The sequence below is a fragment of the Choloepus didactylus genome, chromosome 25 (assembly GCF_015220235.1).
Source record: "Choloepus didactylus isolate mChoDid1 chromosome 25, mChoDid1.pri, whole genome shotgun sequence".
Lineage (NCBI taxonomy): Eukaryota > Metazoa > Chordata > Mammalia > Pilosa > Megalonychidae > Choloepus > Choloepus didactylus.
This window is the reverse complement of record NC_051331.1, coordinates 3,342,435-3,369,183: the sequence shown is the minus strand read 5'-3', so window position 1 is coordinate 3,369,183 and position 26,749 is coordinate 3,342,435. Positions and strand designations below refer to the sequence as shown.

The window sequence follows — 26,749 nt, the reverse complement described above, 5'->3', positions numbered from 1 at the left end:
TTTACTTCTAGTTATTCCAATACATTCAAACCTAAAAAGGGTTATCTATATAGTGCGTAAGAATGTCCACCAGAGTGACTGCTCAACTCCATTTGAAATCTCTCAGCCACTGAAGCTTGACTTTGTTTCATTTCACATCCCCCATTTGGTCAAGAAGATGTTCTCAATCCCATGATGCCAGGTCCAGATTCATCCCTGGGAGTCATATCCTGCTTTGCCAGGGAGATTTACACCCCTGGGAGTCAGGTCCCATGTAAAGGGGAGGGCAGTGAGATCACCCACCGAGGTGACTTAGCTATAGAGAGAGGCCACATCTTAGCAACAAAAAGGTACCCGGGGGAGACTCTCAGGCACAATTATAAGCAGGTTTAGCCTCTCCTCTGCAGTAATGAGCTTCATAAGGGCAAGCCCGGTGATAGAGGGCTTGGTATACAAAACTGTCATCGAGGACTATGTTTTGAGCCACCCGTTCTCAGAGCGCATGGCTACAAAAGTTTCTTTCCCCCCAGATATTTATTTAATGAGCACCTCCTCTGGGCGGGGCTTTCTTTTCACTGCTGCTGTCTCATTTGATCAATCCCTTTTGTTTTCTCCTGCTTCTCCCCAGAGCAACCCGGCTTGGCCTGTCCCCTTTCACCTATTGCCTTGGTTACAGAACCCTGATCCCACCCAGGCTCTTTTCTGGACGGACCTGTGGGTAAGTGGATCCACCCCAGCAGAGAAAGGAGGAGGCAGGGCGCCCGGAATTGCTAAGGGCTCCAGGACCAGTTACCAGAAGCTGGAACGGGAAGGAATGTGGAGGAGGGGGTGGAGAAAGCTGCACACGGTGGCCAACTAATAATATTGCAGCTGGGTTCCCAGGGGATGTGTCCTAGAATATGATCCTGGTAATCCCTGAGAGCTGGATTCTTTCTTCTTGGGCTGGTTGGGGCTGCACAACCCCCTCCTGAGTTTTGGACAAAGGTCGTGGCTTGGAAAGCTGACCTGGCCCCTGAACTCCCACTTTCTCCTGCCGCACCCTCTGGCTGTGCAGGGCGAAGGGCGGCTGTAAATGTGGGGGCCGGGGAACTTTGTCCCTGGCATCTGAGCTCCGATTGCCTAGTCCTGTGACCATGAGCTGGTTCCTCTCTGGCCCCAGCAGGGTCATCGCTGAGCTGATCTCCCGGGCAGGCAGCCAGGCAGGGAGGCGGGGGCAGGAGCTGGGAATTGGCTGGTGCGGTTCAGCCTTCCCCATATCAGGGGGTGGCCTGGGATCAGAACGTCCCAGGAGGACGGTGGAGGAGGTTGTCCTGGACAAGCTGCTCTGGACAGAAGGTGCCAGCCTGGGGGTGGCAGGGCTGGGAGGATCGTGGCCTGCGGCGGGGAGGGGCGCCACCCAATGCGGGGCCGCCCCAGGAAGCGAGCTCGCCCGTTAGTTACTGGGAAATTGGAGTGAGTCCCTGGCAACCTGACCGGCTCCTGGCTGCAGACTCAGGCCAGGAATTTCTGGACTCCAGCCGCCTCCCTCCATCCCTGTCTTGCTCCCTCCCCCTCCCTCTTTGTCTCTCTCTCTCTCTGTCTCTGTCTCTGTCTCTCTGTCTCTGTCTCTGACTCTGTATCTCTCATGTTCTCTTTCCCTCTCTCCCTCCCTCTCTCTTGTTCAGTTTCTCTGCCTGCCTGTCTGTCTTCCTCTCCCTCTCACTTTGCCTCTGCCCCCTGAATTTCCCTGGGCCTCCCTCCCTCCCTCAGCCCCGTGGTGCTCACTCATCTCTGAGCCCTCCCTGCCCTGGCTCAGTGCTCCCTCTCCCCCTTCCTTCTCTCTCCCTCTCTTTCTCCCTCTCCTCATCCCTGATCTCCTCCCTCTCAAATCTCTGTCCTCCTCCTTGCCCGCTCTCAGCCTCTCCCTTGTCCTGCAGCTCACCTCCTTGGCCCTCTCCCTCTCCTTGTGAACCACCCGCCTCTCCCTCCAAGCCCACCATCACCATCCCCTTTTCCTCACCTTTAGAAGCTCACCCTCTGTCCCAGCTTTCCTGAGGATGCCGCTGCTGAGCCTGTCCTGGCTGGGACTCGGGCCCGTGGCCCCCTCCCTGTGGCTGCTCCTGCTGCTGGTTGGGGTCTCCTGGCTCCTGGCCCGCACCCTGGCCTGGGCCTACACCTTCTATGACACATGCTGCCGCCTCCGTTGCTTCCCACAGCCCCCAAAACGGAACTGGTTCTTTGGTCACGTGGGCCTGGTAAGTGGAGTGCTGGGACTAGGATGGGAGTCCCAAGGGCTCAGGATGGGGCTCAGGGGGCTGAGAGATGGGGGGGCTGGACTGTGTGCAGAACAGCAGAAATCCAGGGAGGCTGAGGGGAGCCCCTTTTTTCCTGACTCATTTCTCTCCTCTTTGGTCCACCCCATGCCCTGGGGCCTTTCTCTCATTCTTACCCCTCACCCCCTCTAAGCCTGCTTGGGGTCACCTTCCTGCCTGTTGTCCCCATTAGTGCAGCTTCCCAGGGGGGCTGGATGGAGCCTATGACCTGCCTTGTCCTGTCTCCACCCTGAACACAGATCCTTCCTCAGGTGCATAGTCCAGGCTCTACTTCCACCCTTGGTCCTCTCAGTGAACCTCAGGCCAGTGCCCAGCCTTCTCTGGGCCAAGGGGCACAGCTGGGCCACAGGAGGGGCCTCCCATCCCCCACCCCTCCTGGGACATCTTCCCCTCTTGTAAGATCCTCCAGCTTCCAAGCTGTGCCATTGGCTCCCATTGCCTACCCTGGGGTATCTGTCCTTGTGGCCACTCGGAAAACCGTCACCTTGGATGAGAAAATCCACCCGAGTTCCCCAAGGCTTCTCTGCAGTAGTGGCAGAGGTTACAAAACAGGGCAGATGGATAACAATATAAATTCCACCCACCCTCCTCCAGTGCACCTCAGACTCTGCCCCAAATCCTCCATCTGGCTCACTCTGCCATCTCCATGTGCACAAAGAGCTGTCTGCTCCCTTTGCACCCATTTTCCCGCTCACCCCTCAACACTCCAGTCTGACATTCAGATCTCCATTGTATGATGAGAACTTTCCCAGGAGATGGCAGTGACTTCCGGGTCACTAAATCCCACGGGCATCCTCCAGCCCCATCTCAACCCACCTTCCAGCAGCTCTCTGACCTCACCGACAGCTCTGTCCTTCCTGGAGCCCTGACTGGTCGGGGTGAGAGGCAGAGAGAAGGCAGACAGGCTGAGTGAACTGGGCTTGCAGGTTGGGCTCAGGGAGACTGGATGCTGAAGACAATGGGGAGCCATGGAAGGCGTGTGAGCAGGGGAGGGGGCAGGCAGATCTAGGTGTCTGGCAGTGCGTTGGGCCCACATGGGACATGGGATGGGGTATGCCGGAGTGGAGGTGGAGCTGAAGGAGGAGGCTGTGGCCACACACGAGGCCATGTCATTGGGTTGATTTGAGGAAAACTCTGCAGGGAGGTTTGCGATGTGGGACTGGGTGGCATGGAGTGGGGGGCTGTAGATGGGAGAGCTTGACCCCCAGGTTTCTAGCCTCAGAGGTGAGCAGTTTGGAGGCGAAGGGCTGAGATCTCTTTGATCCACCTTGAGTCTGAGGTTCTGAGGTTTCCAAGGGATACCCAGAAGGGGGCTGGACCCAGGTACTGTTCCTGGGAGAGGTTGGAGCTGGAGCTGGGGACCTGGGAGGGGGGTCAGAGCTAGGATCTGGGGGATGAGAGACCCCAGAGAGAGAAGTAGGTGCAAGCCTGAGATCAGGAACCCCTAAATTTTGGGGTCAAGTGGAGGAGCAAGAAGTAGTGTATATGGAGGAGTCACTGGAGGAGTGGAAGGGAGTCCAGGAAAGGAGGGGTTCCTGGGGGCAAGAGAAAAGTGCTTAGAGGGAGGGCATGGTTGGCTAAGTCTCTACCCTTCTATCTGTCTCCCTCTCTACCTCTCTCCATGAGTATTTGCTGCTGTTGTCTTACCAGCATCCTTTACAGGCTGGTGAGCTCTTATTCAGAGACTGGCTCTTGCTACTAGGAGATGCCTTGTTCAGAGGTGTCTAGGAGGCACAATCCCTCATCCCAGGGTGGAGTGGGTGCTGCAGATATGGGGATGGGAAAGCCAAGTCCTCTTGCTTCAGAGTTGTGCAATTCTGAGGTGCTGTTCACCCTCCAGAGCCCCAGTGGGCTCAGGCTGAGGCCAGGCCCCAGCTGTGCCCACATCTGCCTGGCTGGTTCCCTGCTCCATCCTGCAACCCTCACTTTATTTCAGGCTCTTCTGGAGGTCCCCATTCTGTACACTACTTATACAAGAATCTCAGGGGTCTTCTAGAGATTCCAAACCCAGATGGCATCTTTCTATCCTTCAGTCTCTCCCCTCCCACCCTTCTCTTGCCTCTGCCTTTTTTTCCCCATGAGTGTTTCCATCTATTTCCTTCATCCTCCTTCTCAGTCTCTTCTGGGCTCCCCCTCAGTCTTCCCCCCCTGGCTGCAGCCTGGGCACAGGTATGGGATGGTGGTGGCCACTGGCTTGGGCACAGCATCTTCCTACAGACTCCAGCCTGGGGCTTATTCATGTGCCCAGAATGGGGGTCTGGGGTGGGGACCCAAGCTTGGGAAGGAGGGGGCTTTGCTCACAGTTGCCCCAGGGGTGACCTTTTCTTTGCTAGTGGTTTTATCTCATGGTGAATAGAAGAGATATTGGAGAAAATGGGGGAGAGAAACTCTCCTGCATGGGCAAAGCTTTCCTGCAGTCCTGGGCAAGCACCTGGCCAGAGCTACTGGCAGGAGGCTGTGCTGGAGTTGGGGGCAAGGAAGCAAGTCATATGGGGTGCGATTGGCTGTGAGTTCACTCTAAGTGGGTAGGGTGAACTGTAAGGTGTGAGCAGGGGAAGAGGAAGAGAGAGAAACAGAGAAATAGAGACAAAGAAGGAGATGGAGAGAAAGAGACACAGAGAGAAGATAGAGGGAAAGAGCGAGGGAGAGAGACAGAAAGACACAGAGGGAGACAGATCAACTGAGTAAATGAAACATATACACAGAGAGACAGAGATAGAATGATAGATGATGGATGGATGGATGGATAGATAGTTAAACAGATAATGGATGATAGGCTGATGATAGAGATGATACATAGATACAAAGAGGAAGAGATAAAGAGAGAAAGAGAGGGAGAAAGAGGAATTTGATGAGAGTGAGGAGACAGGGAGAGACAGACAGATAGACAAACACAGAACCTAAAACATACAGAGACCTGTAGAGAGAAGTTGACTCGGTTGGGAAAGGTGTAGTCCAGGCAAAAGGGGGCAGGGGGTGTGGTGGGCAGTGGTAGGATCTGAGGCCCCCTGCCAGGCCTGGCCTCAGCCCCACCTGTCCCCAGGCCAAGCCCGGTGAAGAGAGCTTGCGGCTTTTGGAGGACCTGGGCCATTACTTCTGTGACGTCCACCTCTGGTGGATTGGACCCTTCTTCCCCATCCTGCGTCTAGTCCACCCTAAATTCGTTGCCTCCCTGCTCCAGGCCCCAGGTATCTCCCTTATGAGCTTCCCCCACTACCCAAGCTTTTTTCTTGCTCCTGCTCCCTGCTAGTCCCTCCCTCGCCAGGCCAGGCTGAGCAGCAGAAGAGGAAGCATATCTCAGAGACCTCGGTTTTGACACCAAAATGCTGCATGAACTGGGCAAGACTCTGGCTCTTTCTGGCTGCCAAGGTCTCTTTCAGTCATGAGTGGTGGAAACCCAACCCTGTGTGGCCAAAGCAAAGAAAGGAAATCTACCGATGGAAAAGTCCAGGGAGGGCTAGCTTCAGGACGTCTGGACCTAAGCTCTCAAACGTCATGAGGAATCTGTCTTCATTCCTCAGCTCTGGTTTCTTCTCTGGTGGTTTCACTCTCGTGCTGGTAAACATGAGACCCAGGAGCTCAATGCCTATGGAATAGCAACCTCATTCTCCACAGTTCCAACAAAAGTCTCAGGATTCACTATCATTGGCCCGGGTCCCACGACCAATTCTTCATCCAGTCATTGCAACCTGACTGCCAAGGTTTAGGGTCATATGCTCAGCTCTGGAGCAGGGGCTGGGGCAGTGGGCCACTCTCCAGCTTCTTGGGTGGAAACTGGTGGGGAGGAGTGGGTTCCCAAAGGAACATGGATATGCTGGTGTTAGGGAAAAGGGATGAATGCTGGACAGGAAGACACAGGTGTCCATGCACCAGCCTTCTGGGGAGGTTGGCATCTCCTGGGTGAAGAAAACATGGCTCAGGGAGACAAAACTGCATCCCGAGTCTCCCTCTTAGTTCTGTGCACTCTTGGCCACCCCAGCTGTCTGTGATGGGGGATGCCAAGTTGGATGATGATTTGGGGGTGTCCAGGGTAGTGGCGGGGGATATACACCAGACCCCCATTGGCCCACAGTGTGTGTTCAGGCCAGTCTGGTGGCTGAAGGGAGCAGTGGCAGCTTGTCATGGTGGCTGGAGCTCAGTCTCAAGGTCGTGGAGGGGAATGGCATCCTCTAGTCCCTGGATGGATCTAAGCTCTAAATGCCCAGTCTGGTGGTGGAGGCAGGACCCTGAGGAAGTCTGAGTCACACCTGGGCCATGTATGGAACATTAACAGAACCATATTTAATTCTTGCCTGGGGCATGTCTGTAGCATCAGACCATCTCCAGCCCATGTTAGAACATATCATAGCATATTATGGATATGTTAGTGTGTTCTATGTATACTGGGGCAGTGTCAGATGTCAAGGTCCATGTCAGGAGATGTCAGAGAAGGCTGGGGCAATCGGGGTGTCCTAGGTCCATGTGATGCAATTTGTAGAGTGTTGGGCTGAGCTCAGGTATTTTAGAACAGGCTGGATAGTGTACAAGACATGCCAAGGCATGATGGAGTGTGTCTAAGCATGTTGAGGGAGTTCTGCCTTTGCATTTCTCTGCTGCTGCAGCCTGGTCTTGTCCCCCTATGCCGCCCCCCTCCTTCCTGCTTCCTATGCCCTTGGTCCCCTCTTGCTATGCCTGGTGGAGCGGGAAAGGGCAGACCCCTGGCTGGAAGCCAACCGAACCCATCCCCCTTCCATGCTGATGGCCCGTCTCTCATGTCAGCCACTGTCGCACCCAAGGATGTGGTTTTCTATGGCTTCCTGAAGCCCTGGTTGGGTGAGTAACTGCAGGCAAAGGGGGTGGGGACAGCCTTGGTGGCTATGGGAAGGGGTGGCCTCTCCCACTGCCCATGGCTGCCTCTGCTAGGGGATGGGCTCCTCCTGAGTGCTGGTGACAAGTGGAACCGCCACCGCCGCATGCTGACACCTGCCTTCCACTTCAACATCCTGAAGCCCTATATGAGGATTTTCAACGAGAGTGCGAACATCATGCACGTGAGTCCCTTCAACCCACGGTCCCAGATGGAGCCTTTGGTGGAAGAGACCCCAAACACATCTTGGCTCTGTTGGGTGGCTTTGAGTCCATTGCTCTTTCTCTCTGTGCCTGTTTCCTCACCTGCATGTAGGGATAATGATCTCTAGCTCAAAGGTTGATCAAAGTGATGCAATGAAATCATGTCTTTAGTACATAGTAGGTGATCAGAAGGTGGTTTCTAGTCTCCTTCCCAGAATCCTTGGAATCCCAAAACAGTGTTGATGATAAAGATTAAGAGTGCATAGTAGCTATTTATGTAAAACAAAACAATTCAAAACTCACTGGCTTAAAAGAAGGAATGCTTGTTATTGATCATGAATCTAAAAGTCAGTTCTTCTTCGTTGTGCTCACTCACCCATCTGTGGCCAGCTGGGGGTTGGGTAGACAGCTCTGATGACCCAGTCTCGGCTCACTCACTTGTTTGAGGCTTTGCTGGCTGTAGCCTGCTCCAGGATGGCCTCAGCTGGGGCAACTGGACTCCTTCATTTGTCCCCCCTCCTTCAGTAAGTTATCCCAGGCTTGCTCACATGTCAGAAGAAAGGTTAAAAGAGAGTGAGCAGAAACATTCAGCACCTCTTGAAGCCTAGTTTCAGAACTAGCACATCACTTTTACCACATTCTATAGGCCAAAGCAAGTCATAATTGCCTCCATCTCCAAAGGAAGTTGCTGCAAAGTCTCATTGCAAAGGGTTGGAGGTAGGGAAGAGTGAAGAATTGGGGAAGGGGGCATTTTTGCAATCATCTACCACTAATGATAATAATGAAGATGAGGTTAGCTGACATTTATTGAGCATTTATTATTTGCCAAAATCTTTGTGCCATTCTGTGACCTATTTTATTTATGCTTTGCAAGCCCATGAGGCAGAGAGTGCAATTTTCTTTTTACCATGTTAGAGATGATGAAAGAGGCTCAGAAACTTTTCAGAGCTTGCCCATGTTCACCCATCTGGTGAGCTAGTAAATTGTGGAGCTGGAATTCCAACCATGTCAGACACTGGAGCAGGTTACTGAACATTTGACAGATGGATACCAGAGGAGGGCAATGACATGATTGTCATGGTCTGTATCAGAGGCAGACCTGGGACTTGAATTTAGGTCTCTGGACTCCCATCTATGGGATCTTCACATCCTAATAGTGACAGCTTTCCCACCCAAGCCTGATCTTCTCCGAAAGTGGGTGTCTGGAGGCTGGGTTCTGAATAGAGTCCAACCTGAAGGCTAGAGTTGGGGAGGTGGCTCAGGGCAGGCAAGGTCCAGCCCAATTCTTCCCCTGTCTCTGGCCAGGCCAAGTGGCAGCGCCTGGCCTCAGAGGGCAGTGCCCGCCTGGACATGTTTGAGCACATCAGCCTCATGACCCTGGACAGTCTGCAGAAATGTGTCTTCAGCTTTGACAGCCACTGCCAGGAGTGAGTTCTGACCAGGTCCTAGGTCTTGGTTCATTGACCCAAGGGAGTAGGTGGGGGAGGGTGGACTGACCAGGACAATCAGAAGGGGCTTCCTGGAGGAGGTGGGTGAGAGCTAGGCATTGAAGGACAGGGGAGGGGAGAAAGAAACAGAGGAATTTCCAGGTAGGTAGAAATATTTGAATAAAGGCAAGGAAGCTAGGAGGAGCAGAGTGAAGATGTACCTTGGAAATGGGGTTGGGGAGATGTAGAGGTCTAGATCTTAAGAGATTTCAATAGCTAGACCACTGGTGAATTACCAAACATTAAAGAAAAATTAACACCAATCACTCTTAAACACTTCCAAAAAAAAAAAAAAAAAAAAACAAAAACAGAAGAGGAGGGAACATTTCCTAACTCATTCTATGAGGCAGCATTATCCTTACACCCAAAGTACACCCAAAGTGGAGAAACACATCACAAGAAAAGAAAACTACAGACAGATATCCCTTATGAATATGATAAAAAAATCCTCAAAAAATATTTGCAACTGAATCCAGCACCATTTTAAGAAGATTATACATCCTGTCAAATAGGATTTCTTCCAGGAATGCAAGGGTGGTTCAACATACACATATCAATTACCATAATTGTGGTGAAGAAAATAATGGAAAAAATCATATGATCATCTCAATTGAAGCAGATAAAGCATTTGAAAAAAATCCAACACCATTTCATAAAAACAGAAACAACAACAAACTAGGAAGAGAAGGGACTTCATCAATAAATAAAGGGTATTTATGAAAAACCCATAGGTCAATGGAGAAAAATGGAAAACTTTCCCTAAATGTCAGGAATAAGACATGGTGGCAACAATAGCCATTTCCATTTGTCCTCCCAGTTCCCTTGCAGGACAGGACGTTCCTGTACTCCAGCACTGGGCCAACTGTTCTTAAAAACAGCCTACCTCCCGGGGTTTTTTGTCTAGGAATTTACGGCTTTTCTAGTTTGTGGCCTCAGAGTAAGAATGCCAGCTATCACCCCTGCTGTTCAAAATTGGAAGTTCTAGCCAGAGATATAAGGAAAGGAAAAGAAATGAAAGTCATCTAAATTGGGAAGGAAGAAATGAAATTCTCTTTATTCACAGATGACATGATCCTGTACATAGAAAATCCTAAAATACCCCCCAAACCAATAGAGCTAATAAATGAACTCAGCAAAGTTGTAGGATGCAAATTCAATATGCAAAAAATGAGTTGTCTTTCTATATACTAGCAATAAACAATTGAAACAGGGAAGAGAATAGTCTCTTCAACAAACGATTCTGAGACAACTGGATATCTACTTGCAAAAGAATGAAGTTGGATGCCTACTTTCACACCTCTTACAAAAATTAACTTAAAATGGATCAAAGACCCAAATATAAGAGCTAAAACTGTAAAACTCTTTGAACAAAATAAAGGGGCAAATATTCATGACTTTGGATTTAGCAATATTAGTTTGTGTATATGTTACTAGAATAAAAAATTAAAAAAAAACATAGGACTGCACAACACAAACAGTGAACACTATTGTAAATGATGGGCTATGGTTGATAGTACAGAAATGTTCTTTCATGAATTATAACAAATGTACCACACTAATGCAAGGTGCTACTAATTGGGTGGTATATGGGAACTCTGTATTTTATGCATGAGTTTTCCATAAACCTACAACTCCTCTAATAAAAAAACAAAAAATTAAAAAATAGCAATGGATTTTTAGAAATGACACCAAAAGCACAAGCAAAAAAGAAGAATATGGATAAATTAAAATATTTTGTGCATCAAAAGACATTATCCAGAAAGTGAAAAGACAGCCCACCAAATGGGTCAAAATAGTTGCTATTCATCTATCTGATAAGGATCTAGTATCCAGAATATAAAAAGAACTCCTGAAACTCAACAACAAAAAGGCAAACAACCTAATTATAAAAGAGGCAGATGACTTGAATAGACATTTCTCCAAACAAGATTACAAATATCCAATAAACACATGAAAAGAGCTCAACATTGCTCACTAATCATGAGGGAAATGCAAATCAAAATGACATTGACATTCAACTTCATCATCACTAAAATACCTATCATCATCATCATCATAGTAATTATTATTATTATTTTAAAATAATGAAAAGTAACAAGTGTTTGAGAGGATATGGAGAAATTGCAACCCTCATGCATTGCTTCTGGGAATATAAAATGATGCAGCCTCTGTGAAAAACAGCTTGGTAATTCCTCAATTAAATATAAAATGTGACCCAGCAATCCACTCCACTCAAAAGAATTGAAAACAGGTGTTCAAACAAAAACTTTTATATAAATGTTCATAGCAGCACTATGCACAATAGCCAAAAGGTGGAAACAACCCAAGTGTCCATCCATGGATGAATGGATAAACGAAAGTGGCCTATCCATACAATGGTACATTATTCAGCCTTAACAAGGAAAGAAGTTCTAACACATGCTACAACATGGGTGAACCTCGAAAACATGATGCTGAGTGAAAGAAGCCAGACCCCAAAGATCACATACTGTATGATTCTATTTTTATGAAATGTCCAGAATAGGCAAATCCATGGAGACAAAAGCAGAGCTGGGGAGAGGCGGGAAATGGGGAGTGTGGTGGTTAGGCTCATGTGTCAACTTGGCCAGGTGATGGTACCCAGCTGTCTGGTCAAGAAAGCACTGGCTTAACTGTTGCTGCAAGGACATTTGTGGCTGCTTGATAAACCAGAAGGCTGGTTTGTTAAATCGTCAGTCAATTGGCTGCAGCTGTGACTGATGATGTCAACAAAGGTTGTGTCTTCCATGATGAGAGAATGCAGTCAGCTGGATTTAATCCAATCATTTGAAGACTTTCAAGCGAGACAGATAGAGGAAACCAGAGAAGCATTTCCTGGGGAGTTCATCAAAGTTGCCAGTTCATTTCCTGAGGAGTTCGTTGAACACATCATTGAAGTTGTCAGTTCACTGCCTGAGGAGTTCATTGAACATTTTCATTGGAGTTGCCGATTTGCTGCCTGCCCTATGGAATTTGGACTCGTGCATCACCACAGTTGCGTGAGACACTTTTATAAATCTTATATTTATAAATATCTCTTGTTGATTCTGTTTCCCTAGAGAACCCTAACTAATACAGGGAGTGACTACTTAATAGGTATGGGGCTTCCTGTGGAGTTGATGACAACGTTTTGAAATTATATAGGTGTTGGCTGCACAACATCGTGAATGTGCTAAATGCCATTGATTTGTGCACTTCAAAATGGCTAATTTTATGTTATGTGAATTTTACCTCAATTCAAAAAAAGCCACGCAAAGAGATATGAACTTTATACTGAGGTTTCCAAGGACCTATGGAAGGTGTTTGAACAGATGAGGGACATAGAGTTCATAGACATTCTACATAGAATGTAGACATTCAACTCTGTGGAGGAATGACTGTGGGGTTGACATTGGATGCAAGAAGACTTCATGGAGAAGGTTTGGGCTTGGTGGAGGCGATGAGACAGATTTGGGAGAAACCAAGGAAGAATGGGCAGGACCAGATGTTGGGCAGGGGAGAGAGGAGGTGTATGGTGTCCAAGCTCTGCTCTGGGTGTCTGGGGAAGTAGAGGAAGCTCATGAGGATTGGCATGCAGAGAGAGATGCAAACTTGAATAGGGTGTGGTCCTGGGATTCTGAGAGGCAGGGATCCCAGGGTTTCAAGTGTGTTCAGGAGCCACCTCCTGCTCTCTGGCTTGACCCTGCAGGAAGCCCAGCGAGTATATTGCAGCCATCCTGGAGCTCAGTGCCCTCGTGGTGAAACGGCAACAGCAGATCCTCCTACACACAGACTTCCTGTACCATCTCACTCCTGATGGGCGGCGCTTTCGCAGGGCATGCCGGCTGGTGCATGACTTCACAGATGCTGTCATCCAGGAGAGGCGCCGCACCCTCCCTGATCAGGGTGCTGATGACTTTCTCATGGACAAGGCCAGGACCAAGACTTTGGACTTCATCGATGTGCTCCTGCTGGCCAAGGTGTGCTTCTCTGGGGTCTGGGTTAGAGAGCTGGGCAGGATCCCAACTTCAAATATATATTGCAGAGCTTGGATTTGATTCTGAGTGTACTGGGGAGCTATGGAAGGTGTTTGAGGATGGGAGGGCTGGGGCAGGAGATGTGTATTAGAGGTCAACTGTGTCGAATTTTGCCTGGAAGAGGAAAGGCTGGGGTGGGGTGGGGCAAGGGGATAAGGAGGAAGCCTGAACTGGTGCATGGGTTATGGGGATGTCAAGGGAGGTATCCTGAATGGATCCCTCAGGTAATGTTTCAACTTAGGCCTAGGAGCTCTAAGACCTGGAGTCTTGTCTTCTCTCCAGGATGAAGATGGCAAGCTACTGTCAGATGAGGACATCCGAGCGGAGGCTGACACCTTCATGTTTAGGGGTGAGGGTCACAGATTGGGATTATGGTAGGGGCAGGGGACTTTCCAGTCTAGGGACTTGGTGGGTGGGCTTTGGACCACCCCATTTCTGTACCATTCTCCCCCAACCTCCTCGAGGGCTTCCATGTAAGGGAGCTGTCTGCCCTGTGGTGCTGAATCATCCCAGAGATTCAAGCCCCCTTGGCTGTTCCTCAGGCCATGACACCACAGCCAGTGGCCTCTCCTGGATCCTGTATAACCTTGCAAAGCACCCAGAATACCAGGAGCGCTGCCGGCAGGAGGTGCTAGAGCTCCTGAGGGACCGCCAGTCAGAGGAGATTGAATGGTGAGTGCGGGTTCTGTCCCCTGTCCCCTGAGCCCCTCTCATTGGCTCTACTTCTCAGATGAGGACAGGGAAGATCTGTTAGCTGGTTTTCCCTTGATCAATTAATGTCTTCAGTGGTTTCCTGTGTGTCCTTCCAGAAAATGTCCAGCTTTATACCAGCATTCATATATTCATAGTCCCTCTGGTTTTTCTCATTCTTCCATATCTGTCTCTGTCTTCAATATCTTTTCTTTCTTTTTTTTTTAAATATATCTTTTGGAAAGTTAATTTTGAATTGAAAAAACAATGACGAGAACAAATGTTTTGGTTGTTGTGGTTTTTTTGTACACAAGGAAACATCTCAGGGAAGAGTGGGGTCACCTTTGTTACCTGGTACCCTACAGTAATCCCCTCCATGTTTTCTGGGGGATTGCCAGAACTGTTGATTTTTTTAAATTCAGTTTTAATGAGATATATTCACATACCATACAGTCATCCATGGTGTACAATCAGCTATTCACAGTACCATCATGCGGTTGTACATTCATCACCCTAATCAATTTTTGAACATTTTCCTTACACCAGGAAGAATAAAAATAAGAATAAAAAATAAAAGTAAAAAAGAACACACAAATCATACCCCCCCATCCCACCCTATTTTTATTTAGTTTTTGTCCCCGTTTTTCTACTCATCCATCCATAAACTGGATAAAGGGAGGGTGAGCCACGAGGTTTTCATAATCACACAGTCACCCCATGTAAGCTATATAGTCGTAAATCATCTTCAAGAATCAAGACTACTGAGTTGCAATTTGATAGATTTAGGTATTCACTTCTAGCTATTCCAATACACGAAACCCTAAAAAGGGCTATCTATATGGTGCATAAGAATGCCCACCAGGGTGACCTCTCGTCTCCATTTGAAATTTCTTAGCCATGAAATTTTATTTTGTTTCATTTTGCTTCTCCCTTTTGGTCAAGATTTTCTCAATTCCATGATGTTGGGTCCAGGCTCATCCCTGGGAGTCATGTCCTGTGTTGCCAGGGAGATTTATACCCTGGGAGTCAGGTCCCACTTGGGGGTAGGGCAGTGAATTCACCTGCCAAGTTGGCTTAGCTAGAGAGAGAGGCCACATCTGAGCAATCTCTGGGGGTGACTCTTAGGCACAATCACAAGTAGGTTTAGCCTCTCCTTTGCAGTAACGAGCTTCATAAGGGCAAGCCCCAAGATCGAGGGCTTGGCATATCAAACCGTCAGTCCTCAATATTTGTCGAGAACATCAGCAACAATTCCACCAGCTCCTCAGGAGGGCCCTGCATATATAAGAGCCATTGATTTTTAAATATGCCCTTCCAGACTGTTTTCTTTGCATTTCCATATATATGCATTTTTTTCACACCACAATGTATCTTAGACTATCTATCTATCTATATATAGACCTACTTCTTTCTTTTGTGTGCTGCATAACTTTCCATAGTTTACTTGGCCCATCCCTCTGTTGAAGCCATTTGTATGAACATTTTTCATTACAATAGATATTGCCAAATTGCCTTCCAGAGGCAGTTTGTACTGATTTATCCACCAGCCTGCAGTGTGAGAAAGGACAAGTGACCCCTATTTCCTCCTTTTTGATCACTGTATAGTATTCCATTGTATGATGTGCCATGACTTATCTAAGCATTCCCCCCATTGATGGGAATTTGGATTGTTTCCAGCCTTTTGCTAAAAGAAACTCAGTACAGTGATTATCCATGTACACTGAGCTTGCTACCATGTGTGTGTCTCTGCAGGACAAATTCCTAGAATTGCAGTTGCCAAATCAAAGGTGATTGAGTATTACAAACTAGTGGCTCCCACAAATTTTTTAGCTAATCATATACCTTTTTAAAGCTTTTAAATTTTTGAACTAATTGGAGACTTCCAGAAAAGTTGTAAAAATAATACAAACAGTTCTCTCATATTCCTTATCTTATTACCTAATGTTAGCATTTTATGAAACCATAGAATAATGATCAAAAATGGAAAACTAATAACGTTTATTATTAGCTAAAATATAGCTATTTTATATAAACTTCTCCATCCCCCCCTCCCCCAAATCCTGTTTTCTGGTCCAGGATTTCATTCAGGATCCCACAATGCATTTAGTTGTTATTTCTCCTTAATCTTGTTGAGCTTCCTGCCTGTGTATATTCATGTCTTTCATCAGATTTGGAAAGTTTACTGCCATTATTTCTTCAAATAATGAAATAATAAATAATAATAAATAATAATAATAATAATAATGAATAATTTTTATGCCCCTTTCACTCATATCCTCCTGGGATTCCAATGTTGTGTATGTTGGCATGCTTGATGGTGTCCTACAGGTTCCTCAGGCTCTGTTCCTCTTTCTCATTTATTTTTTCTTTCTGTTTCTCACAATGAATAATTTCCATTGTCTGGTCTTCAAGTTCACTGATCCTTTTTTTTACCTATTCAAATCTGCTGTTAAATCTGTCTAGCAAGTTTTTCATTTTGATTACTTTCCTTTGCAGCTCCAAAATTTCTGTTTGATTCCTTTTAATAATTTTCATCTCTTTATTTTGTTCAGATAATGTTTTCTGAATTTCCTTTTATTCTTTGTAAGTAGATTCCTTTGGCTCATTGAAATTTTTAAGACAGTTGATTTAAATTCTTGGGCTAATAGTTCCAATGTATTAACTTTCTTAGAGATGGTTTCTGGCAAAATCTTTTTTTTCCTCTGTGAATGGGCCATATTTTCTAGTTTATTTGTGTGTTTTGTAATTTTTTTTGTTGAGATCTGGACATTCTGAATATTGTCTTGTCATAACTCTGGAAATCTAGTTCTCCGACTTCTCTGGGATTGTTATTGTTTTTGTTTTTGTTGAGGACTGAAGCTATCAGTTTGCGACTTTTCCTAACTATTTTTGCTCCCAAATGAGGAACATACATAAAAAGAGAAAAAAAAGTAGGCAGTGCCTCTTAAAACTCCTCTGTTGTTTTTGCTTGAAGGGGTTGGATCAATGGCTGTCCTCAGAGCCAGTGACTCATTGATCTGAAGTAGCTGATCAAAAGCAGTGATTGACAATCAGACCACACACACCCCTCCCTTAGATTTTGGAGGACTAGGTCCTTATTTCTCTCCCTGGCACCAGCCAACTGCCCAGGGACCTGTGTTTCAGTCTCCACTGCTGTCTACTCTGCAGTTGGGGGATGGGGGGAATTCACCCAGATTTATCACAATTTATCAGTCTCTTCTTCCAGCTCTTCCTTGGATGTTGCCCAGTGTTCCAGAGTTCCAAAATGGTTGATTCAGGCAGTTCTTGACAGTTCAATACTTGTTTTGGTGGTGTGACTTATTCCCAGAGCTTCCTCCTCCACCGTCTTCTCAAAATTCTCCCCCATCTTTGTCTTTTGACTATTAGATTATAACGTATCTTGGTGAGGATCTCTTGGAGTTTGTTGAGATTTTTGGATGTGTATCAGATTTGAATTTTTAGCCATCATTTCTTCAAATATTCTTTTTTCCCTCCTCCATTCTGGGACTCCCAAATGTGTATGTTTGTATGCTTCACAAGCTCCTTAGGCTGGTACATTTTTCTTCATTCTTTTTTCATTCGGTTATTCTACTTTTTGGTGCTAGAATTTTTTTTAGTTTCATTTTTTTAATAATTTCTGGCTCTTGTTCATACATCATTTTCCTGGTTTCCTTAAGTTTTTTTGTTATTGACTTCTTTTAGGTGTTTGAGCTTATTTAAGACAATTGATTTAGAGTCTTTGTCTAGTATGTGCAATGTAGAGCCCCTTCAGGGATGGTTTCTGTCAACTAATTTTTTCCTTTGAATGGGCCATTCTTTCCTGTGTCTTTGGATGACATAATTTTTTTGTTAAAAATTAGTTTCATGAATATAATGTGGTTAACTAAGGACTCTCCTCCTTACCCAGGGTTTGCTGTTACATATTGTTGAGAGATAAACTCATTCATTTGTTTAGTGACTTTTTCAAGCTATTTTTGCATAGACTGTATTCCTTGCCAGTGGGGTCATTGAAACCTTTGTTCCACTTATCTCTGGTCAGCCAGTGACCTGACAGAGATATCAATAAATGTCTCTTTTTAAGTTGCCTTTTTCTTGAGCAACTTTCTTAGTATTTTCTTTGTTGTTGTAAGTCTTTGCCTGTTTTCCTCTGTTCTGAAAAAGTTGATTCTAGTTGTTTCTGATTGATGTTTCAATGTTTTTGTGGAGAGATGGGCATTTGAAACTTCTCTCTCTGATGTTTTTTGCTGATGTCACTTGAAACTAATGATTTTTTTTCCTAGGACATAGGCTTCTTTATTCTGCCATTTGTAAGAGAGTAGATCCTCTTAATACATTACCATCCACTGTTATTTATCTCAACACAAGCTGAGAGTCATAGATTCAAAAAGATTTTAGTGCTATTAAATAGTACAGTTTGATACTGGAAGCTTAAAAAATACTGGGAGACATTATGTTCCCTATTTTCCATAATAGTTTATAAATTACCTAATTAAGAACAGATAAGATATTAAGGGAAACCTTAATGATATGGGAATGCTCAGGAATGACTGTGGTTTGTTACTTTCCTTGTGGTATGGTAGGAGCATATTGCAAGCAATGAGGTTATTTTAGGATATTTGTTTTTCTTATTCCTTTGTTTTGCTTTGTTTGAAATGTTTTTTTTTTAAATTTTTTGATAAAGTTAATAAAAAATAGTTTGTAGAAATTCTTGTCTAGATTTGAATGAGCAACCCCACCACCCCAGACCTGCATTATCTCTTTGCAATAAATGTGACTCTTTTAAAAGAGGGGGTTGGCTCTTTCAGCCTGCTAAATGTATTTAGTTGAAACAAATGTTCTCTATTGGGAGCTTGGAGATCTGTTTTTCTTTTGTGATTGTTGCCATCCTCATGATTCATTCCACAAATCTGCAAATGCAATTTCAAGCACAAGTGTGGTTCTAAGAAGAAATCTGAGTAAAGAAAGGAGAACACAACTGTACTTGGAAGTCTTTTCCATCAAATTCAGTTTTCAACATGAAACATTCTAATAGAAACAACAGCTCCTCCTTCCTTGGAATGTGTAATAATCCTGTGAGTGAAAATTCACAGGCAGCTGAATCATGTGGAAAAGTGAGCAAGTATGGTGTTGATTCTGAACTTGAAGATTTGGGTTTGAGTCCAGGGCCCTATTCTGATCAGCCTTAGGGCTGCTGTCAGTCACCCATTCTCTCAAAGCATGTGTTCCTAAGCATTAGCATAGTGTCCTATAGAAGATTGAGACTGAAGCTGACCGCCTGGGTTCAAACCCAGCTCTATCCTATTTTTGTCCCAAAGACCTAATGTGTGAAAAGAAGTTAAATGAAAGTAACTACCCCATAGGATGTGGGGAAGATTATATGAATATGTAAATGTAAAATACCAGAGAGTAAACTGTGTAACTATTCATTAATATTGTAATTTCCTAGCTTCTAAACTCAATTACTAATCTCTACATATCTTGACCAATAGAACACATGTGGAAATATTTTATAAACTGTAAAGCACTATTAAGATGTGGAGCCTCCTTTTTATTATACTATTTAATAGGTGTCAGAAACAATCTGGAAAATAGGCTGAGGAGCAGCATTAAAAGTAGAGGTTAGAAAGAGAAATAGGAAAGAGCTGGACATAAAACAAGGGGAAAGTACAAGAAAATTGTGGAGCTCAGGAAGGAATTTGAGTAATGAAGAAAGTGGAACTTGGGAGCTATGCATAGCAAAATGAATGATTATTCTTACCTTGAGTAATCAACCTTATTTCACCTTTATTCATGTAAAAAATTCTAATTGACTCACCCAACACACAGTGGTCTGTTTTCTCACAGGACAATTTACAGGATGTAGCTGCAAAGCAATTTCTACAGCACCGTATGTTCTCCACAGATTGCTTTAAGTGCAAAACTACATGTTTTGTGGAAGAACAGAAAACCTGAAATTTACAAAGGAACCATTTCTTTTGCCCAGAGTATAAAATTGCTCTTAAAAGAAACTTAATTTAATGCTGATGATATTTAATGAAGAATTCCCCTAAGTAGTTCCACCATTGTTATTTCCTTCTAGCTATTCTAATACAATGTAGGAAACCCAGTCAAACTTGAACTTCAGATAAACAACAAATAATTTTTAATATAAATATATCCCATGCAAGATTTGTTGTTTATCTGAAACTCAAATTCAACTTGGCTTCCTACTTTTTTTAAAAAAATATTTTTATTGTGAAATTTAACATGTATACGTAACTGATAATTTTCAAAGTACTATTTAACAAGTAGTTAGACAGCAAATTTCAAAGAATGTTATGGGTTACAGTTCCACAATTTCAGTTATTTCCTTATTGTGAAATGTAACATATATGCAAAAAGGTGATAACTTTCAAAGTACAGTTTAACAAGTAGTTATATAGATAATTTCAAAGAATGTTGTGGGTTACAATTCCACCATTTCAGTTATTTCCTTCTATCTATTCTAATACCCTAGCTTCTAACATATATTTATATAAAGAGTCAGTATTCACAATCCTTTGTTAAATCCTATCTGGTCTGTTGCTACCCCTTCCTCTCATTCAATCACTTTTCTTGATCTTCAGGGGTTTCTAGGCAGTGACCACCCTAAATTGTCCATATTGAAAAGGGGTGTCAACATTATGGGAAAGGGGCTGCATCTGGTTGATGTTTTTAAGGAGGCTGTTGCCTCTGGGTTTTAGGACTTGTCTGGCATAGGAACACTCTGGTGGATTTAAGTTTCTTAGAAATCAACTTAGTGAGTAAATCTTTTATAGAATCTCAGATAGGGACCTAGGTATTTGGGGACTCCTGTTCATTAGGGCTTAGCATTCTGTGGCCATTTGGTATATCTAGCTGGAGCTTGCATAAGAGTAACCTCCTGACAGCCTCAAGATTGAGTGCTTGACTTAAGTAAGGGGTTCCTAATTTCATATAGCATATATTCTGTCCAAGATAAACAATCAGTGTCTCACATAATCTTCACTTAGTTGTACAATCATCAACCCTCTCAATTTTAAACAATTATCATAACAAAAAACATCCAGGAGCTCTTATCAGTTGTAATCATTCATCCCTAGTATCAGTGTAGTACTGGTAACATATTCCTAACAAATATAGTCTATGATATGTATTGGGTAGTTTTTCCATATACTACTCTGTTGTTAACTCTTTGTAACAGTGTCATATCTGAGAAGTATATCATGCAAACACTTATTTATATTTGTAGTACTATCTGTGGGTTACATGCCTTTAAGCAACCACTTTCAATCATTTTCACCTTCAATGCAGCATTGATATTTATAATCCCATTCACGAACCATTATCACCCCTGTGCATTCCCAAACCTTTAAGCTCACCCTCAGTATCACGTCTGTACACATTACATTATTATTATTCCCCCTTTACTACTTTCTGTCTATGTTGAGGGCCCCTGTATTCTACATTATAAGAAGCTGATTTTACATTGTTCAGGGAGTTCACACTAGTGGTAACATACAATCTCTCTCCATTTCAATCAGCATTATGTCTTCAAGGTTCATCCAGGTTGTCACATGTTTCAGGACCTCATTCCCTCTTACAGCTGTATAGTATTCCATCATATGTATTTACCACATTTTGTTTATCCACTTATCTGTTGAAGGACACTTGGATTGTTTCCGTCTCTTGGCAATTGTGAAAAATGCCACTATGAAAATCAGTGTGCAAATGTCTGTTCATGTCACTGCTTTCACATCTTCTGGGTATATACCGAGAGGTGAAATTGCTGGATCACGGGGTAACTCGATATCTATGAGGAACCGCCAAACTGTCTTCCACAGTGGCTACCATTATACATTCCCACCAGCAATGAATAAGAGTTCCAATTTCTCCACATCCTCACCAGAATTTGTAGCTTGACCAGAAATTGTTTGTTTAATGGCAGCCATTCTTATTGGTGCGAGATGATATCTCATTATGGTTTTGATTTGCATTTCCCTAATAGCTAGTGAAGATGAACACTTTTTTCATGTATTTTTTAGCCATTTGTATTTCCTCTTTGGCAAAATGTCTTTTCATATCTTTTGCCCATTTTTTATTTGGGCTGTTTGTACCATTGTCATTGAGTTGTAGGGTTTCCTCATATATGCAGGGTATCAGTCTATTATCAGATATATGGTTTCCAAATATTTTCTCCCATTTCATTGACTGTTTCTTCACCCTTTTGACAAATTCCTTTGAGGTACAGAAACTTTTGATTTTAAGGAGTTCCAATTTATCTACTTTTTCTTTAGACATTTGTGCTTTGGGTGTAAGGTCCAAGAAGCTACTCCCTATTACTAGGTCCTGAAGAAGTTTCCCTACATTATCTTCTAGGAGTTTTATGGTACTATCTTTTATATTGAGGTCTTTGATCCACTTTGAGTTAATTTTTGTGTAGAGTGTGAGGTATGGATCCTATTTCATTTCTCTTTGGTTATGGATATCTAGTTCTCCAAGCCCCATTTGTTGAAGAGACTGTTCTGTTCTAGTTCAGTGGATTTGGGAGCCTTATGAAAAATCAGTTGACCATATATCTGGGGGTCTATTTCTGAACTCTTGATTCAATTCCATTGATCAACATGTAGATCTTTGTGTCAGTTTCATGCTGTTTTGACTACTGTGGCTTTATAATAGGCTTTAAAATCAGGAAGTGTAAGTCCTCCCACTTCGTTCTTTTTTAGAATATTTTTTAGCAGTTCAAGGACAATTTTCCTTCCACATAATTTGATAAGTAGCTTTTCCAAGTCTGCAAAGTATGTTTTTGGAATTTTGATTGGAATTGCATTGAATCTGTAGATCATTTTGGGTAGAATTGGCATCTTAACAATGTTTAGCCCTCCTATCCATGAACACGGAATATCTTTTCATCTCTCAAGGTCCCCTTTTATTTCTTTTAGTAAAGTTATGTAATTTTCTGTGTCGAGGTCTTTTTCATCCTTGATTTAGTTTATTCCTAGGTACTTGATTTTTTTTTAGTTGCTATAATGAATGGAATCTTTTTCTTGAGTGTCTCTTCAGTTAGGTCATTTCTAGTGTATAGGAACATTACTGACTTTTGCGCATTAATCTTGTATCCTGCGACTTTGCTAAATTTGTTTAATAACTCCAGTAGCTGTGTCATTGATTTCTCAGGGTTTTCCAAATATAAGATCATATCATCTGCAAATAATGACAGTTTTACTTCTTCCTTTCCAATTTGGATGCCTTTTATTTCTTTGTCTTGCCAGATTGATCTGGTTAGAACTTCTAGCACAATGTTGAATAATAGTGGTGACAGCGGGCATCCTTGTCTCATTCTTGATCTTAGAGGGAAGGCTTTCAGTCTCTTGCCATTGAGTACTATGCTGGCTGTGGGTTTTTCTTATATGCCCTTTATCATATTGAAGAAATTTCCTTCAATTCTTATATTTTGAAGTGATTTTATCAAAAAAGATACTGAGTTTTGTCAAATGCTTTTTCTGCATCTATTGAGATGATCATTTGATCTTTTCCTTTCAGTTTATTTATGTGTTGTATCACATTGATTTTCTTATGTTGAACCACCCTTCCATGCCAGGAATGAACCCCACTTCGTCATGGTGTATGATTCTTTTAATGTGTCTTTGGATTTGATTTGCAAGCATTTTGTTGAAAATTTTTGCATCTATATTCATTAGGGAGATTAGCCTGTAGTTTTCCTTTCTTGTAGTATCTTTATCTAGTTTTGGTATTAGAGTGATGTTAGATTCATAAAATGAGTTGGGTAGTGTTCCTTTTTCTTCAATTTTTTGAAAGAGTTTGGGCAGCAATGGTGTCAGTTCTTTTTGGAAAGTTTGGTAACATTCCCCTGTGAAGCCATCTGGCCCTGGACTTTTATTTGTATGAAGCTTTTTGATGACTGATTGGATCTCTTTACTTGTGATTGGTTTGTTCAGTTCTATTTCTTCTTGGGTCAGTCTGCGCTGTTCATGTGTTTCCAGGAAATTATCAATTTCCTCTAAATTGTCTAGTTTCATGGCATACAGTTGTTCATAGTATCCTCTTATGATTTTTTTCAATTTCTTTGGGGTCCACAGTAATGTCCCCCCTCTCATTTCTGATTCTGTTTATTTGGCTCTTCTCTTTTTTTGACTATGTCAGTCTAGCTAAGGTTTTGTCAATCTTGTTGATCTTTTCAAACAACCAACTTTTAGTTTTATTTATTCTCTTTTGGTTTTTTGTTCCCCATATCATTTATTTCTGCTTCGATTCATGTTACTTCTTTTCTTCTACTTGGTTTAGAGTTAGCTTGCTGATCATTCTGTAGCTTCTTCAGTTGTTCTGTTAGTTCTCTGACTTTAGCTTTCTTCCTTTTTAATGTATGTATATAGAGCTATAAATTTCCCCCTCAGTACTGCCTTCACTTCATCCCATAGGTTTTGATATGCTGTGTTCTCATTTTCATTCATCTCTAAATATTTAGCAATTTCTCTTGCAACTTCTTTCACCCATTGATTGTTTAAGAGTGTATTGTTTAACCTCCACATATTTGTGAATGCTCTGGTTCTTTGATGGTTATTGACTTCTAGTTGCATTCCATTATGGTCAGAGAATGTGCTTTGGATAATTTCAGTCTTTTTAAATTTATTGAGGCTTGTTTTATGCCCCAGCATATGATCTATCCTGGAGAACATTCTAGGAGCACTAGAGAAGAATGTATATCCTGGTTAATTTAGGATATAATGCTCTCTATATGTCTGTTAAGTCTAATTCATTTATCATATTGTTTAGGTTCTCAATTTCCTTATTGGTCCTCTGTCTGGTTGTTCTATCTATAGAAGAGAGTGGTGTATTGAAGTCTCCCACTATGATTGTAGAAATGTCTGTTGATACCTTCAGTTTTGCCAATGATTGTATCATGTACTTTGGAGCACCTGGTTATTATTATTATTATTTTTTGAATAGGGATGACCTGGCCCATTTGCCCTTCCTGACCATGTGTATCAAGGAGAGCCTGCGGTTACATCCACCAGTCACTGGCATCTCCCGTTGCTGTACCCAGGACGTCATGCTCCCAGATGGCCGGGTTATCCCCAAAGGTGTCCGCAGTGGCAGAGGCAGGGCCTCCTGGGCAGGGTGGTGTACCCTTGAGCATTGGAGGACCTTGTCTGACTGCACCCTTCTCTTGCACAGGGAACGTGTGTCTCATCAGCATCTTCGGGATTCATCATAACCCGTCAGTCTGGCCCGACCCTGAGGTGCTGCCCCTCCCCACTTTCTCAACCTATGGAGACCTGAGGGAGGGGCCAATATGCTGACAGGGGAAATCTGACTCTCCCTCTCCGCTGTGTCCATTTCTGTCTTTTCTGGTGGTGGCTGAATGTCCTGAGAGACCCCCACTCACCAGCCATATCTTCCCCATCCCAGGTGTATGATCCCTTCCGCTTTGACCCAGAAAATCCCCAGAACAGGTCACCTCTGGCGTTTATTCCTTTCTCTGCAGGACCCAGGTGAGGATAGCGTGCGTCTGAGAGCGGGGATGGGAAGGTAGTCTGGTGGGTGGGGCGTTTCAGTGGGTCAGATGTTTGGCCAAGATCCTAAGAAAAGGGGGTGGGTCCAAGGAGGGGTCCTAGGTGTGCTCAGCTCCCCTTCCTCCACATTTGCTGTCCGAATTGGGGGGTGGAGTTTGGGCCAAGCTCAGTGGATATGGAAGCCCACAGGGGGGTCCCATGCACGGTTAACACCCCTCTCTCTCCATCTCTCAGGCTGGTGAGGGAGAGGGTGAGGGTCCCGGGCCAGGTCCAGGAGCCATGGGGGCCTGGTTGGGAGTCCTGGGCACAGTCTGAGCCCCAGTCCCATCCGCAGGAACTGCATCGGGCAGACGTTCGCCATGACCGAGATGAAGGTGGTCCTGGCGCTCACGCTGCTGCACTTTCGCGTCCTCCTGGACGAGATACAGCCTCGGAGGAAGCCGGAGCTGATCCTGCGCTCAGAGGAGGGACTTTGGCTGAGGGTGGAGCCTCTGAGCGCTGGTCTGCAGGGATCCACCGCCACACGGCCTTAGAGCCATCCCTAACCCCACCCATCTATCTTGGCAGATTCCCAGGATAAAACTTTACTGACACATCTATCCGAACCTCATTGGGATTCAGCAGGGGGCACTTGGAGACTCTGGGAATCCAGGGGGGAATGGTGGCTATTGGGACGTGGGGCTGCTGTCTCAGAGCCTAAGATGCTGGCTACTTTGCAGACTGACAGCAGGGATCCCCACACAGATGGTGGGTTCTCCTAGAGCCCAATCAGACATTATTCTGTAGGCCATAGGGAGTCATGGAAGGTGTTTGAGCAGGAGAGGAACCAGGGTTAAAGACACACTTAATGAGCAAGCTTGAGGTTCCCAGTCCAGAAAGAGGAGATCCCAGGGTGGTGGATCTCTTCCCCTGGGCCTTGGGTGCCCCTAGACAAAGACCCCTGGGATCCCTGGACAAAGCAGGAGAAGAGCTGGAGCCCACAGCCTGACAGCCTGTCCAGGACATGTAATTCCCTCCCTGCTGTTTCCAACAGCTCCACCCATGTGTCTGCCCCTCCTAGTCGTTCCATCAGTGATCCCCTTCCCCTGCCTTCAGGGTGTCTCCTCCCTTTTGTCCTCTGGGCTCCCTGATGCTGCCCAGATACCAGCTGAGTCCCCACTCTGTGCTAGGCATTCTCCAAGATCACCAGGGGGTCACTTTGTTGGACTCCTGATATTCATAGCCAAACCACTGGAAACAACAATAAACCCCAAGAGCATGAGCTGTGGAGTCAGATTGCTTGGCTCTGCTGTGTGATCTAGGCAAGTTAATTCTCCTCTCTGTGCTTCAGTTTCCTTATTTCTAAAATGAGACCAGCAACAGCACCTGGGTTGTCCCAATGACTAAATGTGAATAACTTAAAGCTGTTCCTTGTGCCAGCAAATACTAAATAAATGTGACTATTCTTTTGTCTCTCAGAAAGTCTGTCTCTTGCAAATAAAATGCATGCTACCTTTCAAGACTAGTATCTGGGTTACAAGTTTTAAGAGTGTCTTGAAACTCAAAGGCAAGAATTTTAATCTTTGTGTTCATGGACTCAGCTCTCCTTCCCTGAGAGCTGTGCACATGGGAAGCAATTGTTTCTGAAGGTGGTGGGGGCATCTGGAAGTGCAAGGGGGTGGGGATGT

At 44.4% G+C, this 26,749-nt stretch overlaps 1 protein-coding gene across 1 annotated transcript; it reads left to right on the top strand.

Moving 5' to 3' along the window:
• The first annotated feature begins 566 nt into the window (after nt 1-566).
• On the top strand, nt 567-26,543 carry LOC119520318 (cytochrome P450 4F3-like). Its single transcript, XM_037818078.1, has 13 exons — nt 567-697; nt 1,985-2,213; nt 5,335-5,479; nt 7,050-7,103; nt 7,194-7,321; nt 8,646-8,767; nt 12,534-12,804; nt 13,144-13,210; nt 13,404-13,533; nt 24,517-24,650; nt 24,745-24,809; nt 24,979-25,061; nt 25,417-26,543. Exons 2-13 carry the CDS (start codon nt 2,016-2,018, stop codon nt 25,613-25,615), a joined length of 1,596 nt encoding a protein of 531 aa, XP_037674006.1. The 5' UTR covers nt 567-697; nt 1,985-2,015; the 3' UTR covers nt 25,616-26,543.
• Nucleotides 26,544-26,749: the final 206 nt, after the last annotated feature.